The 20,643-nt window shown below is 40.3% G+C and overlaps 1 protein-coding gene across 1 annotated transcript; it reads left to right on the forward strand.

The window, feature by feature from the left end:
- The first annotated feature begins 7,506 nt into the window (after positions 1-7,506).
- Positions 7,507-10,934, forward strand: NDUFAF4 (NADH:ubiquinone oxidoreductase complex assembly factor 4). The gene is made up of 3 exons (XM_027694833.1): positions 7,507-7,674; positions 8,403-8,500; positions 10,618-10,934. Exons 1-3 carry the CDS (start codon positions 7,548-7,550, stop codon positions 10,912-10,914), a joined length of 522 nt encoding a protein of 173 aa, XP_027550634.1. The 5' UTR covers positions 7,507-7,547; the 3' UTR covers positions 10,915-10,934.
- Positions 10,935-20,643: the final 9,709 nt, after the last annotated feature.

The raw sequence follows: 20,643 nt of genomic DNA on the forward strand, positions 1-20,643 counted from the left end.
AAATTAGACACACTGGCTAAAATTCTAATATAAAAATAAATATTGTTGCCATTTAACTCCCAGTCTACAGGGGCAATAAAGAAAATATATGTGTGATACCCTCTGGCAAACACACATAATTCATTAATAAAATGTTAAGTTGTAAAAAGTATCAACATCTAAACCTTTCAGAGTTAGGAACACAGTTCCATAGTTTTTCATATTTTTTTCATAATAGCTTTTACTTATACATTTGCTTACTATACTTTAGCCTTTTACTCTCTATTTTCAATTTATACACTGAACTACAAAAAAAAGAAGCACCTTATTTATGCCTCAGAAAGACAAAACATCTGAAAAAAAATTACCTTTAGCAAAAAGTATAGCTACTGTTTTAAAAATTGTAGTGTTACTTTCCACCCCATTTTCTAACCTATATTAGGAAATTGTGGAAGAACCTGAAATACATGTGAATGAATAGAAAGAACAAAAGGCAATGGTCAACATCATGCATTCATTAAAAGGAGAAAAATGTATCTTGCTTTCTTACTGGTAGCTGCAACAGTCTGAAGTGTAACAAGTTCATTTTATGAGAATATCCATGCAGAGTATGCTTGCAGTCTGCTAGGGGAGATCACTGGTATGTGCCTTTCAGCACTGGAAGAGAGATTCTGAGATAGATGTTGTTTTGTCTCCACATAAGAGTCTGTAGTTCTGTTTCTCTGCCCCATGCCCAAAGACAGAGTATGGTACATCCATAGGGGTGTCAGAATAAAAGAAAACACCACATTGTTTTAGCAATTAACCATTACAAGATGACCCATATTTTACAAAGAGATCAAGGTATTAAACAACAAATAAGTTACCACATTCCCTCTGATGTCTGAACAAAGGGTAAAAGAATGCAGGAGCAGCTTGCCGAAATCTAAAAATCTCAGTTGTCACTGGGGTGAATTTCCCTATGCTGCAAAGAGAGATGCCCTGCAGGGGTCCTTTCTACAGTCTTACAAGAGATTTTACAGCAGGACAAAGCTGGCCCCTGTCACAAACCATTGAAGGGTCTGGCAGTACTTCTGGCAAGAGAAGCTTTGCTGCCATAATTCAGGCAGACCATCAACAGACATTTCCTCTGTATTAACTCAGTGTATGGAGTTATTTAAAGTCTCCATCATCCACAGGCTGAGAGGCCTGCTACTTGTAGGTACAGCAGGGAACCTCATCTCAAGGCAGCTGTTAAGATGCTGAGGCCTGGTCCCACAGAAAGGTGCTCAGAGGGATTTCTGTCAGCAACTTACTGGAAAAGGTTCTAGCAATTTTCTGCATGTGAAATTTATCATTTGTAACCAACCACTCATCATTATAGCTTTCTGTGCAGAATTAAATTCCTTAATTCGTATTAGAAAAACATGAGTCATCCTGACAAACTGTTTATCAACTAAAGAAAACTTGACCATTTTCAGCATTTTCTAGCCTCAAAAAGTATGCTAGTCTGTATAGAGTTCCTGAACTAATGCTTGAGAATGCTCTTTTTGCATTTCATTATGCATATAGGAAAGTGTGGTAGTTTCATCATGATCCCAAAGACATCTTACATAAAGAAAGAACTCTGCCTTCAAGGAGTCTCAGTAAATCTGAGTAATAATGCTGGAGCTTTGAAGCATAATCGTGTCCTTATTATATAATCTAAAAATGAACTTTTAGTACATAGAGGTAGCACTTCTTTAAATATTTGTGGACCTCTTTAATAGTCTATTTTAGTAGCCCCCAGAGCAACCTGACACTTACATATTTAGCCACTGTATCTCTCTATATAATTAGTAAATGTAACTGTTCAAAATACATCTGTGTCCCACATGCTGCCCCCAGATTTTTTAATGTTGTGGGAAGAAGAGGCACACTAAAGGGCTCTCTAGCTTCAGTAATGATTTCCACTTGAACTCTAATACTGGTAGTTATGTGTTGGTATCATTGAAACCTTTCTTGTTTCTCTAATGCATTCTCTACCAGCACAATTTGTATATGTAATCACTCAGGTATATGGTGATACATACAAATGAAAATGCTCAGAAAACCTGTAGGAAGAATGTAATTAATTTTCTGTATTACTGTACATAAAGCATAGTATTTAGAAATAATGCAAAACTAACTAAAACAATACAGCATTATTTGTCTTATTTATGTCCTCCTCTGTGACATATATTTATGGGTACTTACTGCATTAGGTGTAGACCAAATCCTTCCCCTAACAGAAGACTCTTCCAGCTTTAGCGTAGACGCTGGAATCGGTGGCAATGGCTTGTGGAAGCAGCCAGGAAGCATGCTTCATGTGTGCCAGGCAGATTTTTAGCTACTGTATGTCTAGAAAAATACAGGTACAGGACAGGGATTCAAATGCTACTTACCCAGCATAACACTGATTAAGCCACTTAGCTATTAAACCACACTGTAACTTCTCCAGCTTCTTAAGATCTATATTTAAGCCTTCTTTAAGACTGAGGAATATATAAAATGGTTTTAGAAGCGTTCACTGAGGTCATTTTGGCTTTCCGATTCTGCACAAAATTTAGCTTTTCATAGGTAAATAAAACATATTTCAAATTTTTATGTAAAGCACACCCGCAAAAACACAATTTGCAAATTGCAGAAGGATGCAATTAAAGTGTAAATGAAATAAATAAAACTGGTTCTGCAACTACTTATAGAAGCATGGAAATTAAATGCCTTGATACATCAAGTCACAGATAATAGAACTAAGTTATAAAGTTCTGTATACCAAATGCATCACACCTGTATAAATATTTATGCATCATCACAAATTAATAACCATATGGAGAAAACATAAATATCCTTTATGGAAAAACATTACATTATTTTAGAAGAAATATATTACATTATATGTACCAGCCCATATTGGTTATATATTTGTTACATATTTGTTATGTGCTATATTTAATGAAAGAAACTCCAGCAGATAGCTGATAAATGGATTCATAATATTAGCTATCTTCTGGACCATCAGATAGCTACTGCAGTGGCAGTGCAGTAAAATCATGGCTACTGTTAATGCCTCAAGTCAGTACAAAGGATGGTGTTTGTCTTGGGTGATGTTGGTGCACCAGCAAAGCCAACCAAGGTGAGCCAGCTACCATTCTATTCCACCCAGTTTCTTCTCACTATTGGTTCACCTCCTCCTCATTGGAGCTGGTACAATCATTTCTGTCATTGCTGGAGTGAAATGGTCAGGGAGCAAAGTCTCATAAACCAACCAACCAACCAACCAACCTGACAGCAATACAACTTCAAGGTATTCATACTCTTCCTGTCATCTGCCTTTTGCTTTTCCTTCTGTGTTTCTGGCAGCTTTCTGTGGGACCAGTCAAACCATCAGTAATTGATACAGCTTAGAAAAGTTATGAGTTTCTTTCTTTATTAAATCAGACTAGCTATATGATGTAGTTTGCTCTGAACAGTTCCTACACTCCCATTTTGGCAACAGAGATGAACTGAAGCCAGGGTTACAAGAAATAATGAGGCTGTCGGTTGTCTCAACTAGTATTGCCACTAAGAAGAGAACATGGGGAACTGAACCCTGTGAGTAAAAATGAAGTAAAAATGCATGTGTAATTGCTAAAATTAATTCATTCCAGTACCAGGCTGGCTCACTCTCAAATATGCTGGCTCCTACTGTGCATTTCCAAGTCGAAGTAACCTGCTAATTGAGATACGACAATCAGACAGGAAAAATATGGAATGATGTCAGATATATCAAGCCACAGGCAACCAGGAGAATTTAAATGCAATGTCTGAAATTAGTATTATCTGACAAGGACCTGTCTGGACTGGTATGTGACCCTGTAAGGCTGAGCTTGATCCATTCGCCATAAACTTCATCCACATAAGGACTTGACAAAAACTCCTTTAAATAAAGCACTGCAGCCACCTAGCCTTGAAAAGATGCAAGTGTTCAGGAACATTCTGATCACAAACTTGAGTTAAGCAAAATCCTTCCATGTACTTGTAGATACTTCAGAAGCCAGTAAGAGGTGGATCTGTTGAAGCCAATAAGAGTAACAAACTGAATTAAGTAACAGAACAACCAGAAGTCACTAAAAGGCAACAGTGATCCATCAGTGAGTCCGTCTCTCGAGTTCATCTTCACAAAGCTGCAGGACCGTAATTTTTTCTTGGCTCATAATCAATGCTTGCTAATGCTATGTTCTCTGGTTCTGCCTAACACTGATGAGATAAGGAACAAAAGGATCAATGCTCTCATTGTGTTTACTGGGAAACCAGTAATCAGGACACAGGACTCAATTCCCTGAATCCTAATTATACATGAATTTGTTCAAGTATCTATTTAGACTGCCGTAAATTATGAACAAACAGCAACAAATAGATGAGAAGAGGAAAGGGTCAGTGGCAGAAAACATGGACAGGATCAAATATAAACCTAGGCTGCTGCTGTATAAGGGCACTTCTAATTTTCCTCTGCCGTTGACTGCTGTGTCATTTCCAGACCACAAATCATGTAGCAAACCTCACCTGCCTCTTCTCAAAAATTCTCAAGTTGGGCACCTGTTATGAAAAAAAGACTCTTATTTCACTGAGATTACCTGCCCATCTGGACTCATACTCTGATTCCTGATCTTCTGAATAGTAAAGACAGCAAAGAAACCTTAGAACTACCACACAGCAAAACAAGATGATAACGACATTCCTGTTCTCTCTTCTCTTAAGGGAATTTTCAGTAGGTCAATCAGAATTTTGATGTTAGTTAACTACCAAAATTAATTTGATTTTCCATTTAGCTACAGAACTAGCTGAGAAAGAAAAAAGAACACAGCATATAATCAAAACCAGGATGAAAAATGGAAAAGATTCAAACAATGGTCACAAATGTACTTTTTATTTTCCAGGTGCAAAATAGCTTTAGAAATTTCTCTTTTAAGAGGTGTGAAAGGATTAAAAGGAGATCTAGTGTGGCAGCCTATGACACACGTATATTGTGTGAGTTACAGTATTTTTCTCTGATGTGTTTGGTGCTGTCCAGTGATGAGAACAGGCTACTAGTGTACATGAGCTCAGCTGGATAGTCTGTGTTCTTGTAATGGACTGTTTTGTTAAAGAGCTACTTGACAACCGATATATTTGTTATTTTTAAATTCCCTGGAAAAATTCGGAGTCCTAGCTCATGAAAAATGCATCCCTTTTGAAACGCTACCTAAACTGAATATATACACATTCGTTTTTTAATAATCACACTTACAGATACTTTATATGGAAAAAAAATCCAAGTTCTTGATTATTGATATTTAATATCAGCAAGGTCACATTGGTAAAATACCAAATTAGTAAAAAAAAAAAAGTTTTCCATCTCAGTTCTTCTGCTTGTTACAGTCTAAGAAAGACTCTTCTAAATAAAAATCTTGTACTTCTGATTCTTCTTTATACATGAAAAGAACAGCCTTGTGCCATCCTCAGTGATAGGAAGTGACAGGCAGAGCATGACATCACTCTTTGTTTTTAACTGACTGCCTTCTGGTGAATTTATTTTGCTGTCAGTAAATATTATGGCAGTGTTAATCACATTCAGCCTTTAAGGAGACAGAAGCCTTGTGCTGAGTATGATCCCAGAAGTTGGCAGTTCTTAGCTTTTGAAGGGAGAATCATTTTTTCCAAATTTGGCACAATGGCTGATCCACAGTCAGATCAATAAGAATGTCTCAGAGAAATGCTAAAGTACACATCAAAGGTCTACAACCTCCAAAGGCATCCATGTGGATTCTTCCATTGTAGCCACACCAGACAGACTCAACACTTACAAAAGTATCAAATCCTGTAGTCAAAACCACAGGTTTAGCCTGCAAGTAATTGATATTTAAGGAAACTAGTCACCAGTCTGACTTCAGCAGCTTTTAACAGCTTCCATGTTCTTCTTATGACTATATTACTTGTCTTCTTAGTATCATTACACATGTGATGTCCAAAATAAGATAGGGTCAGTAAGTTTATTACCAGAGAACAAAGACATGTTTCTGTCCTCCTACAGACAGTGAGAGTCTTTAAAATAAAGAAGTGGAGAAACTGCACCATCATGATGCCCAAAGCAAGCAGAGATCCAGCACGGACCATGGTCATACTACCTTGTCTCCATTGTCTTTCTAGATCTAGCTGGTTTTCCTCATCCACCAACTCGTCTTTTGGCTCCCCTTCAAGGAAAACACTGTCATTTATTAATCCAGTATTCAAGCATGCTGTAGCTTTAATAAATATCACATCACAATCGCTATTACTAAGTAGTACTACTAGTAGAAGACCAAAATCTGAAAACACAAGTTTTGCATGCCCACAATAATAAGAACAACTAGATGCAAAGGCAGAAAATAGGTGATTTCCACCTAAAAAAAAAAGAGTACAGCGAGAAGTCTGGTCTTCTCTCTGTCCTTCACTAACACTCCTGCTCCAAATCACTTTACTCAGGCAACTATTACCATGCTTTAAGTCTGCAAACAGCATATACACAACTTAAAGGAATTACTTGTTGACTAAATCACACACCAGCTGGAATTAGTAAGACACTAATCTCTTTTGGTAAGAGACCCTGTGAGTCCTGGTTGAAACAAGTAGTCAACCATCAGGCTCTACTGTTTCTTGCATCAGGATAAAAGTCCTTAATGTTGCTCTTTCTGCTTTCCTTTCTCTGAGGATTCTGTATCTTTTCATGCTTTGCTTCTTGAATCTATAAACTGCTGATTCCACAGCAACAATTTTGATTCTGTCTACAATTTTACCTTTCTTATCTTACATTGCTCAAGGCTTTCTCAGTACTTCCTCTCAAGTCTTTCTCGCAATTTTTGCAGAAGTCAGAAGAAAGGTTAGTTGGTTGGGCTGAAAAAGAGGGTCTACACCCTGATGGCATTGTGTAGCCTACAAAATCCGATTTCCATGTGGAGTAGGTCTTCTAGACGACATCTTGTAAAATTAATTTTCTGTTACTGAATAGACCAGTGAGATGCTTATAAGGAAACGCTACACATTAACGTGAGTGTAAGGCAGAACATCCCTAAATACTTCCACGTTATCATTATCCAAGTAAAGACTTGAAAATATTAAAAAAGCGGGTGCGACATGTTATGTACACCGAGATGCCTTAGTGCGGTTACGAGCCGAGCCGCAGCACTGCGCTGCCCCACCGAGCGCATCTCCACCCATTAACAAAGGGCGACAAGCCACGACATCACGAGCTCATGCGCCACCCGGCAACTCCTACTCCCGCCGCCGCGGCTGAGAAGGAAACTGTGCCAGCCCGCGGCTTTGGGAGCATTCCCTATGGGACCCGCCCGACCCCGCCTCCCCGGGGGCTCCGGACACACACGCCTTTAGAAAAGCCACGGCAGCACCAACGCCGCCCCGGGCCAGCGTCCGCCGGAGCGCCATGAAATAAAAAAGCGAATCGTCTTGTGCCTAGTTTTCGTTTGTCTCTTTGCCCGGGGTAATCGGCTTTTTCTTCCGGTGCATTATTCTCTTCCGGTGCATTCGCCGCTGCAGGCGCGCCGCGGGTGGCGGCGATGGGCGGGCGGGTGACCCGCGTTTTCCGGACCTTCAACGTGGAGAACCGGGCCCGCCGCGAGATCAGCAAGGAGAAGCCCACGCCCGCGCCGCGGCACCACACCGCCCGCATGGACGCCACGGCCGGTGCGTGCCGGCCTCGCCGGGCGGGGGGGCTGCCGGCGGGGAGCGGTGTCTGTGGGCCCGGCGCGGGGCCGTGGCGCGGGCGGAGGAGGGGAGGCCGGGTGCGGGGGGCGCGGGCGAGGAGCGGGCGGCGCGGGGCGGTGGCTCCGCGGCGGGGCCGGTGACATTGAGAGCGGAGAGCGCGCGGGGCATGCCGGGAGCCGCCGCGGCGGCGGCGGGTGCCGGGGGCGGTTATGGGGCGGTTGCTGGGGGTGGTTCATGGGGCAATACGTGGGGGGGCATCTGATGGAAGCGGTTGCTGGAGGTGGTTGCTGAGGGCAGTTGCTGAGGCCGGTTGATGAGGGCCGTTGCTGGGGGCAGTTACATGAGGGTGATTGCTGGGGCAGTTGCTGGGAACAGTTGATAAGGGCTGTCGCTAGGGGCAGTTGCTGGGGTGGTACTGCAGATCTGTACCCAGCTTCCCACAAGCGTGTGCTTCCCACAAGCGTGTGCTTCCCACTGTGCTGTGGCAGGTGACCGGGCGGCACTGCCCTGTGAAGCAGCATTGTTGAAGCCAGAGCTGTGGGGAGAATGACAACTTGCCAAGAAGGCCTGTACTTTTGGAGGAGCCATGCCGTGCCTTCTGGGGAAGCAGCGAGCTGGCAGAACTAACAAAAAGGAAACAATTTGACTCAAATCTGTCTTTTCTCCTTTTTTTCTCCCCGTTCCCTTCTTCACCTCACTGCCTTTAGATCACCCAGAGATAAAAGAAGAAATTTTAAGAAAGGATGATAGGCTTCTCACATTGCTAAAAGATGTTTATGTCGAGTCCAGAGATCCACCAGTACAGGTGAGTATGTCTCTTTGTAGGAGCCATACCAGCATCAGCTTTGGGGTCATCAAACTCAGCGCAAATTTTGTGTAAAGAAAAATGCTCTGTCAGTGCCTAAAAACTACCTTATTTTAGTATATAAAAGTGGTGTTTTTATTACCCTTCTGTACATCAGTAGCACTGACTGTGTCTGACCCTGTGTTTTGAATATGTGATGGACTGTGATTATACAAGTTTTTAAATGCTTACAGTCTTTCTTTTTAACGTTGTGTTGATCCTATTTTGTTTTTTACTTAAATTCTCACGTGGGCAATTGTCCAGCCTTTTGCAAAGACACAAGAATTTGCCAGAGATTGCTTGTGGTGTTGCAAGAAGAGATTGGGACTGCTGTGGCAGTGATGTGATAGAGAACAAAGATGTTAACGTTTTAATGGAGTCTTTAACTACTGATGTTCATGTCATATAGCGCGGAGACTTTTTCTTATCTGGCTGTCAAAGTGTCTCAGGTTGTATGATTATCAGTTTCCTTATTGCCAGGCTGCAGTCTTTGACTTGGGAAGGCAAAGCATACTCCTTCTCATTCAGTAAAATGCAGACTGGGGTTCAGTCTCCTGCTTTCCATCATGTTATGTTATGGCTTGTGCATTTTACCTGTTGCATTATTGGACCACTTTATTCCAGCTACTTTATTCAATAATAAAATTTTTATAATAATTTTTAGAATCAGCAAAATTCCCAAGTTTCTCTAATTTGCCACTTACATGGTATTCAAGTCTAAAAATATTTAAAATGCAAACAAATTTCTTCAGTCTCTCCCTGAAGTTTCCATTTAATCTCTATCCTTAATTTTCATCATAGAGGATAGTACTTTAATCTTCAAGTGCTGAAGGTCTAATTTCAGTATCTTTCAGTAAGCCTGTCAAGAGACATTTGAGAAAAAGCCAAAAGTGGAACAAATCTCTCCTTAATTCTGAGGTTGCTGTCACATAAGACTTGCTTGTTTGTGTCTGCTTGTAGTTGTTAGGAAGAACAGAGACCTATGGGCAAAACTTAATCCAAGCGCTTCCTTCCATTCCTGATGTCACACTGACAACTTTGTGCATTGTGTATATTATGTGTACCTACCTCTATGTATGTTTGGTATGTCTGTCTGCGGTAGGTGGAAAAGCACCAGCTCTGGAGTCCTGAAGTGGCAGGTGCCCAGAGACAGATCATATAATCAAGACTTGAAAAATCATTCATTATCTGGGCACAATTTTAGCACAAAGTAGAAGGAATACATGGAGGACAGATCAGACATTCTCTGTAGTTTAGAAACAGACACACAGATGTTGTAGCATCCACATCAGTTTTCTCAGCATGTGAGTTAATACAGAGTGTTTGTGCACCAGTCAGTGGCTGTGGACTCTGATTACTTTAAAAGTACTTTTTCTTAAATGTAAGAAAGATTTAATTGTGTCCTTTTTTGTGTGTGTGTGTGTCATTCACTAGTAAAATCTTAATAAAAGCAATATGAGGAAACCAAAACTGGTTTGGAAATTACTTGAAAATATGAAGGGATCTTGGAGAAGAGACTTTGTGTGTCTTTATGCTTCAGTAGTCATGGCAATGAAACTCTATATGATGCTGCAAAATAGTTTCTTTTTGTCCAGGAAAGCTTGTTCTCTAGACAGAGCAAAGGAAGGAATATTTTTAGTAGCAAAACTAAAATTTGAATATGAAAGGAAGGGGAGAGAGACTACATAAAAAAGTTTTCCAGTAGTATCAGAAGGATACCAATTTGTTGTATGATTTTATTTTTTTTGTCCCTTGCAGTGAATCAGTACCAAGTATTAGGTTATCTGCGTTTACATTTGGCTACCAAAATTTGTATGAAGGGCTGCCAAGTTTGTACAACATGTAGAGTCCAATGGATGGGATGCTTTTCAGCATTTGGTTGGGAGTTGACATGTAGGCAGTTGTATGTGGAATGGCTGTGGAAGAAATTACAAGCAGCAAGGCTGGCTAAATTATTTTTTTTGTGAAAATGAAGAAAGCTTACAGGAAATACCATATTTAGGAAAACAGCTTTGCTACAGTATGCATAGTAAACAGAACTGCTGTTAACTTCTTTTTGTTTTCCTTCCCACAATTAGGTAAAAGATGGAGGTGGAAAACATCTTCCGTGTAAACAGGAGGAAAAGAGACTTACAAAACTAGGCCATTTGGGAGCTCTAGATGTTAAGAAAGTTTCCAAAGGCAAAATTTCCATTGTGGAGGCTCTGACACTTCTTAATAACCATAAACTTCATCCTCAAATATGGACTGCAGAGAAAATAGCAGCAGAATACAGTCTGGAACTGAAGGATGTCAACTCTCTTCTGGAATTCTTCATTCCTTTCACCGTGCAGGAATTTCCTAAAGAAACCAAAAAAGCTATAAAGTCAACATAAAAATACTTGCCAAAACCTGGTGTGATCTCACTTGCGTCTTAATTTTACTCTTAAGTATATTCAGTGTCTGAAAGTTCAAAGTCAGTAACATGTTGTGCATTGGTGCCGCGTCCTTATACCAGTGAGATGTATTCAAGCAATTCCATTCTGTATTGGATGTCTTCAACGAAATGCAGCAATTACAGTATGTAAACCAGAATATGACCAGTAAGTGGTATGAGAGCATGTCACACAGTTCTGATTATCCCATTCAAACATTACAAGTTCAGTTAAAGTACTTTAACATTGAAAGATTGCCTTTCTTAGCAGAGACTTCCTGGCCTGCAGCTAAACAGGTGCTCTGCAGGTGTTAGCTCTGTAGTTTCACGTTGCTGTGTTCTTTCAAGGATTTGTTGCCAAGGTGTGTGTATATGCAAACAGCTGTCTTTCTTTTGTATAAGAATGGAATAGTAGTTATACTTTGTAAAGAAGGTTAACCACAAGATTTGGGAAATTCAGCTGTGTCAACTATAAAATAAAAAAGTGAATAGCAAGAAAGCCTCTTTCTGGTGCTGGAACAGTAATGGCTGATACATAGCTCCTTTTCTACTCTATTCTGATTTAGCTTAAATATCTGCACCTTCCTAGGTGCTGTCAGCCAGGGAATTTGTAAAGAGTGATGATCTTCTAGCACCTGCCATGGTCTCAGCAGTCCATGGCATCTGCTGTATGAGAAATAATGCTTCATGTTAATAGGTAGCTGTGCAATTCAACCGGATCTACTAATTGGACCCACTGGTAGGTCTTTTGTGAATATGTGCCCATCCTGTTACAACAACCCTTTTTTTTCCCACGGAAGCATTGTCTAACTGACCCAATGTGGGCTAGATCAGGTCATGTCTACTCACAGCAAGTTACCCACATACTACCAGACTGAGGATGAACAGCATCCTTTCCAATTGTTCGTAAAGGATGACACAAACTGTGAGGTGGTAGCCGTGGATTGTAGTCTTCTTGATACTGTGACTGTTCAGGTCTGTGTCAGTAAGAAGTTTTGCACTTACTGTAGTGAAAAGTGGTTTATGTTTTCCAGATAAGCTGGGGCAGATAATCAGAACTGATATTTAAAAATGCATTATGGCTGCCTTCATTCAAAACCCAAAAACTTAATTTTATGTGGCACTAATATTTCTAGAGCCCATCACCAAAGAAGGTGAATTTATTAAAAGGGTGTAAGTCAGTACCAGGCCTACAATGTAACTTTCTTTTCAAGAACTTTTTTGCCTGGTCTTAGATTTGGAGTCTGATAAACACTTTAGCAAGAAGATGATCAGCTTTATTATTTCACAGCAAGATTCTTTCCACTTCTCTCTCAGAGTTGGAACACAGTATTTACAGTACAGTTTGCCACAGTGTATTCAGGGTTTTGCTTGATTCACTTCTGAAGTACATAACACTGTACCATAGTGGAAGATGACACCAAGTGCATTGTATAAGAATTCAAAATTGTTAGTCTTTGGATGTGTGGGGATAGGGTTGTCATTTGTCCTGTAATATAAAATGGGGTACAGAGCTGCACTCTGAAACTAAGGTACCTGGGTTATGTACAACACTAAGATTTCTTTGCTTTGCACAAAATACTCTTATTTTATAGAATGTTTTAATAGAAATACTTCATTGTTTGAATCCTGTTCGTCCTAATGTAATAGTTAAGTAATATCTAGAAAACAACTATGGAATGCATTTGGTGCAGATATTGTTGCTGTTATTATTGGACATGCTGCGATTTCCTTCTTTAAAAATGAATCTTTTAATTATGGATTGTAGTCAATTAAAAATACACCAGAACTGGCACCAGACAGCAGTTTAACCATGCCCCCCTGATCACTGTGATATGTATTTTGGCATCTTCTGTCTGCCTTTGTGAAAAGTCTTGTAATGTGTCAGCACCGTGACAGTGTCCTGTTTCATGTTGAAAGTCCCCAGAGGCATTATACTACTGCACTGCTTACACCCTCAATAGGCATGTGCTTTGGGACATTTGATGCTCATCATGTTCAGTGCTCCAGCCATACCTTCAGGACAAAATCCTGTCCACAAATGTGGTGACTGCAAAGCTATTCCCTGTTTCTCTGGAGCCAAGATCTCTTCCTCAGAATGTATCATCCGCAGTGGGGAAGCAGAGGTCACAGCAGAGTTGGTCTAGGGATCCATCTCCCTGGAAGCAGGTAAACTTGTGGCCCAGAAGGCTCCTCTGGAGCAGGGAACTTCTTTGGCAAAGGGCGCTCACTCCAGGAAAATTAGATGCAATGCAGTTTGTCAGCACACAGATTCTTCTGCTGGTCCCCTGCCCCACCTGCTGGGCAGCATCAAACCAGCACTTCAAAGGTATTGCTGATTGTACAGGATCATGTAAAATCTGTACCATTATTTATCCAAATTATCTACAGTCTGAGTGTTTAGCTTTCACTGTGTCTTCAGACATGGAGCATTTTAGTTGTCTGAAGATTACAAGGAGAGCCAGAAGCATGGATCTTTACTCCGGTGGGAAAGCTTGTCCCTGATCAAGCACTGTCACTGCTACCATCTTGTCCTGTGTCAGCTTATTGACCACAGTAGGTGTGTGTGCTTAACACACCAGCGTTCCAGTGAGTATGTGTTTGAAGATAATGCTGTCTTTAGGGTTGATGTCTGGGATAAGACTACTCTTACTGTTATGTCTTTTCTGGAACTACTTAGTTCCTTTTTTCCAGTTTCAAGGGAGTCTTTACCCATCAGTTATCTTGCCTGCTTACTAGTTTCTAATTGGAAGAATAATGGTATTTTCTTTACCCTTCAGACTTGGTTTTGTCTGTGTTCCTTTCTGTCTATATCCCTTTCCTATAGCTGTTTGGCTGTCAGCTTAAAGAGAAGGTATTCTTCAAGCAACTGTTTTGAAGAGGCAATTATGGGGAATTTGTGGGAACTCACAATTCAGTTTTCTGGTACTCATGTGAAGAATTTTTCATGTCTTCTTGCCATGCATGCAGTGCATTAAAATGTAGCTTAGGTGTTTTTGGCCACCATGTAGGATCATTACCTTTGGTAAGGAACAACCTGTCTCACTCAAACTGCTTTTTTCTTGTGGAATTAATGTAAAATGTATATTAAGTAGGAGCTTTGTGAGCCTGTAAGGGATTTGTTTCATTTCTTGTGTAAATGGCACATGGTTGACGAACTTCTTATATGTGGCATTATTATACCAGTTCTCCAAATGTCACTGAATAAATTCCAGGCTGCCTTGGGCACTGATACAGAGTGAACACACAGGGGCAGGCTGAGCCTTATTGGAAAATGAGGGTTACATTCCTGGTGAGAAATAAAATTTAATTTCTTCAGGGGAGTTCCAGCAGGTATACTGGAATTCCTGACTTGATTTTTTTTATTTTTTAAAAAGATTCTTTAGGGGGAGTCTAGTAGCTCACTTACCCATATTTTCTTGGACATAATCCCATTTCTCCAGCTTTGTTCTATCACTAAGTCTATTCCCAGCCTTCTCCAGCCAGTCTTCTCTGCTATGAAAACTTGTCACAGTTGCACCCTTCCTCTGTACTAGCTCACATGCAAATGTTGGTTGTATTCTGCCCTTTCAGTATCAACAACCTATTTTATTACTGCAGAGCTCTCTTGCCTTCTAGGAGTAGCACACCTGCTGAGGTAAAGATGAGAGGACTGAGCACATGTTTTGCTCTGCAGAATTTATGAATAGGACAGGTTTTCAAAAGGAATGTAGCTTTTACATCTTCAAAAGCTGCTCTTTTGGGATATGAGAACCTAAGTCATCTTTTTCTGTCTCACTGTATATGTATTAATCATAGCTTGGTTGTTGCAGTCTGATGGCAAGATAGCAAGATTGGAACTGTGAGGCAGGAAAGAGTTCTAACTCTGCTTTCCATGCAGGTTAGTCAGAGGGACCTTCAGTACAAAAAGTGATCTTTCTGTAGCCTTTCAGCACAGGGAACTTCTCTTTTAAGCTGCCTCTTTTTACTCAAGGAGAAAAGAAAATCATGTTTATATGTGAGAGGTGTGTATTGAACTTACAAAATGGAATTTCTTACTTATGTATTGAAAAATGGAGTCAAAGCTCAAGTAGTCATAAAACAGGATCAAAATGCAAAAGATAAAAAAGGTGACTGTCTCACCTTGTTCCATGTGAGCATCATGCTTGCATGTTTGAGATTGCATGAAGCTTCATGTTTCACAGCTCTGTTCTGCAGCCCCTTTTTAAACAGGACTTTTCTGGTTCTTAATTAAGTGGTACTGGTGTTGAGCTGACAGGGGAGGCCTGACCAGAGCAAGTGAGCTTCAGGTGCAAACAGGTTTTGGCATTTGAGACTGTGGCAGTTGTACACCAATATGGTATTAGCAATCAAAACAGCCTGTCAGTGCTGTTATTAAATCTGTTTCTAGCAATCTACAAGTCTAATGAATTCTGTAACCTTTCACAGTTTAGGTACTGTTGGGTTGTTATCAGAGCTAAGTGTTTTCTGCTGAAAAAGACTGATAAATCCCATGGATTAAATTCTCTTGAAAACTTAACATAAGTTTTCTTGGTCTGAAACAGAGACTGAGATTTGCACAGCAGCAGTGTTGCAACTAATGTTGCATTACCCTGGAGGGAAGCAACTGGCAGGACAGACCCCATAATCATCTCCTATAAGGATTCCTTGCATTGGAATGGAAAATGCATGGTGTCTTGTAGGAGCGAGGCCACTATTTTTAGTAAGCTGAGGGAAGTGATGGTGTGACTGAATGAATTTCTACTTTTGAAATAGTCATTCAGCAGCACCCGCACCTGCGAGCTGGGATCATGCAGGGACTGAGGGATCCCAATGATGATGAGCTGCACATGGTGCTGGTGAAAGCTAGATTCAGTCCTGCCAAGGGCCAATGTAACTGGAAGCCTGAATGTAAAGTCACAGCTGGGAGCTCTGGTTACACAGAGATTGGGGCTCTGGAGAAAGGACAACAGACAGTGCTGGCAACCTGGGTGCAACTGGGAGTGCAGAGCTGGTTATAATTGCCTGTGTTGGCAGCAGGAAAAAGAGATAAAGGTGGAATCTTCAGAACATTTTCTCTGACGCTTTTGTTAATTGCATCAGGCTTTGTTCCCAGGCAAATCAACACAGTGTGGTTCATAACTCAAGGAGTTTTGACTCTGCCCATGCCATGCATTGGGTACAAAGTAGAGGCAGAGCAACGAAGCAGGGGCAGAGCACAGTAGGCCTGGATGGTCAGCTCAGCTGCTGTATATGTGGGAGTTGTGCATTGCAGACGTGTCACACTCCATTGCCATCTGTCCTGGTCTGTGGTGTTTGCAGCACAGCACTGTAGGCTAAAGGATGCTACAGGCTTGATGGTTAGGTGTCTCCTCTTAAAGTAGGGTTGTGGATTTGCATCCCCCTTAATGCGAAGCAGAAATTGAATGGAGTCTATCTTAGCAGTATCCAGGCCCCCTAAAAAATGTAAACTATTGATCTCATTTTAGTTGCATAATTCCTTTGCACCATAAATTTCCTTCATAAGCACCAGGAGTCATGGCTAGGCTTCGCGAACGAAGATTTGGGAAGGGCACCCACGTTTGTCACAAGCGCGCTGGTGGCTAAAAAGGCCAATACGAGATAGACACATCCGGTTGCAAAAGGCACAGCAGAAAGACTCCTTAGGTGGTATATTCTGCAAGGCACAATTCTTTCTGCGTTGTCTTTTCTCCTCAAGGGTGATCCTGCGTGCGTTCTCAAAAGCATCATCAGCGTTATAGATGGTGTGTCTCCAGACCTCCCGATTGGAGGCCAGAGTAGACCAGTTATGGTGATGATCAATATGGCCAAAGCTGAGATGTTGTTTCAGGCAGTCCTTGTATCTTCTCTTCGGGGCTCCTCTCATGCAGCAGCCAGTGGCAAGTTCACCATAAAGCAGGATCTTAGGGAGGCGGTGGTCCTTCATCCTTGAGACGTGTCCTGCCCATCACAGCTGTGTTCTCAGCAACATGGCATCAATACTTGTGACTGCTGCTTGTTCTAGAACAGATGTATTGGTCACATAATCTGACCAGTGGATGTTTAGGATTGTACGGAGGCAGCATTGACGGAAGCATTCTAGGAGTCACACCAAGAGTAGCAGGGCTCAAGTCCCTCTTGGTGGGGCTGAGGTGGGGAAATGGTAGGGGCTACAGCCCAGTGGGCACAGGAAGGCGGCTCACTGCTGGTCAGGGAGGGAAGCCTTGCTTGTTCCTTATCACTCATCACCTGTTCCCAGTGCTGCAGCCCACTACAGCCCACCTCCTCTCTTTATGCTAGCTAAGACAATTTTCAGACCACTTTATGAACCACTTTAATTCATCAGCATGGCAGAAAACAAACCAAAACACATATATTTAAAACTGAGAAGGAGAAACAGTCTTTACCATTGTCAGCATCAGTGGCTACCCTTTGGCTGCAGCCAGCACATATTCAGCTTACTTTTATTATCAGCCATGTCTACTGGGGGAAAGAAGTTATTAAAATTGGGTATGTTTTGCTTGCACAAAATTTAGGGGCAAAAAGCTGAACATGTAGAGGTACCAAAATGCTTCTGTGAAATTTTTGAAATGCATCATCTCCAAGTTATTTGACTTGGGATTGGAAAAGCATATTGTAAAACCTTTTTTTTATTTGTAAAAACATATTTTGGTTTGGTGGTATGAGATGACATTTATTTCTAAGAACAGTTCAAACTGCATGCAAAGTATTTTGTTCACCAAACAATACACCAAAGATACTCATTGCTTTACCAAATAATGATTTTTTTTTTACTTTACTCAATATCAAAAAGAAATGCTAAGACTTTTGTTAAACAAAAGTTTGCCCCATACTAGTTATTACCATTCCCACCCTTACCTAAATCCAGTCCTCCCACTCCCCCTGCTACTTTGTTGACAATTATCATCTGTCAGGTTTCTAGTCCTGTTTCATAGATAAGCAATTAATTGTGTACAATGAGCGAGGCTGATTTACTGTCTACCAAAGCTACAGTGAAACTGGAATAAATAGAAAGCAAGTGCATTGAATAGCAATGAATCAATGTAAAAGAGGCTACTGAAGATGTCTTCAGGAAGAAATAATACCACACTCTTAGCTTTGCTTCTCCACAGAGGAAAGAGGGAATAAATTTCATACTGTGTTCTGCCTTTCTCAATTAGCTGTCACCAGTTAAAGATTTCCTTTGTGGGAATGAATTCACAGTTGTTGTCACTTAACAAAGATAAATTCTATCAGCTCACTTCTGCACATGCAATACTTCAATATTAAACCCTTTTTATATTCCAAAGTTTTCATTAATGTAGCAATTTGAGAAAGAGCCATTTTTCTTGTGACTCTCTTAATAGGTTGACATTTAATCATGGTTTCTTAACCCTTTTAAAATAAATGTGTACATTTGGAATAAAAAAAATTTGAATTTTACCATGGTCACATAGCTAAAATTAAAAACTGAGAAGCTGCTACTAAACCCAAGTCTGTTCTTTCAACAGCCTAAATACCTGCTTGTGATGCATAGGGTACATGACACACATAACTCTCTAGCCTTCAGAAAGTAATGAAACTGCAATGCTTTGGAGATACCCTAAGGAAAAACCATAGTTTTACTGACAGAGCACTATGGGAAACCCTTGTTAGATTTTTTAGCCTCAAAATTTTGTGTTTTCTGTCATTCTGCTGCTGTGGAACTAGTTACAGAATTCACCCCTTGCTACAACATCACGCTGTAGCACAACATGTTTAATTTTGCCAAAAAAGTGTAATTAGTTCTCAGCTATGAAAAAAAGCTGAACGCACTGTAAACCATGCCTACTCAAATCCTCTTGAGTCTGCTGCAACCTCAAACAATACTTTGAGAAATATGAACTGCTTCCTCTGCCTTAGCTGCTAGATACTTCTGGAAATGAAAGATGAAAATCTAAATGTAGTTAGAGTCAAAATGCAGAATATATGAATACAAGTTACATAGCGTTCTTGATGTGCTATTAATCTTTTCTGTCTTGAATTTAACCCAGACTCTGTGACAATTTCCCTTGGTTTTAGTTTTTAACAATATGAAATACCTTTGCTAAAATAATCTTTTATCCTTAATTAAATGATAGCACCTCCTTTGCCTTCCTCTGCACAGATCATCTCAGCTTCCTGAATGAGGGAGGAAATGGTAGATAAATAGATTCAAATGTCAGGCTGAAGAATGTGTCATGAAGGATTTTCAAATGCTATGTCCTTTCTACACTAGGCATTACACATGGATACATTGCATTTGTGGAGTCTTGATCAAAGGTTTTTTTCCAGTGGAAGACAACTTGAATCTGAACTAACTTCACATGCTGCTGGTTTTCAAGTTATTTTCATGATAAGGAAAAACGATTACTTAAGTGATAAAAATCCAGTGTGCATTTCAATTGGTCAAACTGTTTCTATGGTTGCAGAGCGGTTATCTAAAGATTCAGCTGAAAAAATGTAGCTTAAAGATGAGAAAACAGCTTATCTGTTGCATCCCTTCACTAGATACACTAGACAAAAATGGAGTTCCAGGCTGTGAAGGAGATACTGGCAGATGGTTTTGTTGCTGAATCCTTGCAAACAATCCCTCTCTGCAAAACCAGCTGTTCCCAAAAGCCCTGGCAATGCTGCAGGTGGCCCTATTTTTGTTTAATGTTGTTAATTAGCAAAGCTTTTAACTGTCCCCAGAGATTTATAAGAATATCATTAAATTTATGCGGGGACATCTCAGGGGACCTGTTTGCATCATTTGGGAAGGTGACTTACCAGGATGCACCTAAATGTAAACTATGAGAATAATATTTGTTTTGTCTGTGTTCTGCAAGGACACTTCACCTCATAGCTCTTAGAAAAGTCATCATACAAAACATTACTTAATTTACCGCTATGTTTTTCTCTGGTTTGCCATTAGGAATAATATTATCTTATTTTTTTTCCTCAGGTTTGCTAGCAGCAGAGTCAGAATAAAAAAATTATAAAATTATAGTTATGAGAAATTATTCTTGACTTTTCCTAGGCATGCTTTTTTCCATATGCATCTCTTGCCACGCTACAATAATATTTCTATTTCACTTTTTAATTTTACTTATGAAATTGCAGATCATTAGCAGCACCTATAATGTCTGCAATATTTTCAGAGCTTGTCCTTATTCTGTCAAGGTTATACAAAGGCAATCACATTGGAAAGATGAGTACTGGAGTCTTACTGACCTGCAGGACCTAAATGACAATTTTAACAATGGCTGGGCATCCTGCAAGTCAACTGCAGTTAGCCATCTAGACATCTGGGATCTAATGGGACAAGGAATGATTTTGGAAGAAGAACTGAGCATTTCATTTGGGAAAGAGGCAGACCACTTGCTACCTCAAAACATGGAGCACAATGTTGTAAACATTTTTGAATTCATAGGACCAGAGAATAATTTAGATTGTAAGGGAATAACATATCTTGTGTGGTCAAATTTTGAATACTTCCAAGGCTGGAGATTCCACAACGTGGGCAACCTGTTTTGGTGCTTAACTGTCTTCAAGGAAAAAGTAATTTCTTTATGGCTAGGCAAAATTTCCTGTTGCAACTTGTGACTATTGCCCATCGTTGTTCTGCTGGAAGAGTGACTCTATATTGCTTATGCCTAGCCAAACATCTCTCAGCATCACCAGAATATTCAAAATTATGGGGAAAGAAACC

The sequence above is a fragment of the Neopelma chrysocephalum genome, unplaced genomic scaffold (genome assembly GCF_003984885.1).
Source record: "Neopelma chrysocephalum unplaced genomic scaffold, ASM398488v2 Primary Assembly neopelma1_23b, whole genome shotgun sequence".
Taxonomy (NCBI): Eukaryota; Metazoa; Chordata; class Aves; order Passeriformes; family Pipridae; genus Neopelma; species Neopelma chrysocephalum.

Excerpts from the sequence above, each read along its gene's own strand:
- NDUFAF4 (XM_027694833.1), top strand. The coding sequence starts at position 7,548 with ATGGGCGGGCGGGTGACCCGCGTTTTCCGGACCTTCAACGTGGAGAAC. Across the intron at positions 7,675-8,402 it reads CCGCATGGACGCCACGGCCG|ATCACCCAGAGATAAAAGAA; the intron begins GTGCGTGCCGGC and ends CACTGCCTTTAG. Across the intron at positions 8,501-10,617 it reads CCAGAGATCCACCAGTACAG|GTAAAAGATGGAGGTGGAAA; the intron begins GTGAGTATGTCT and ends TCCCACAATTAG.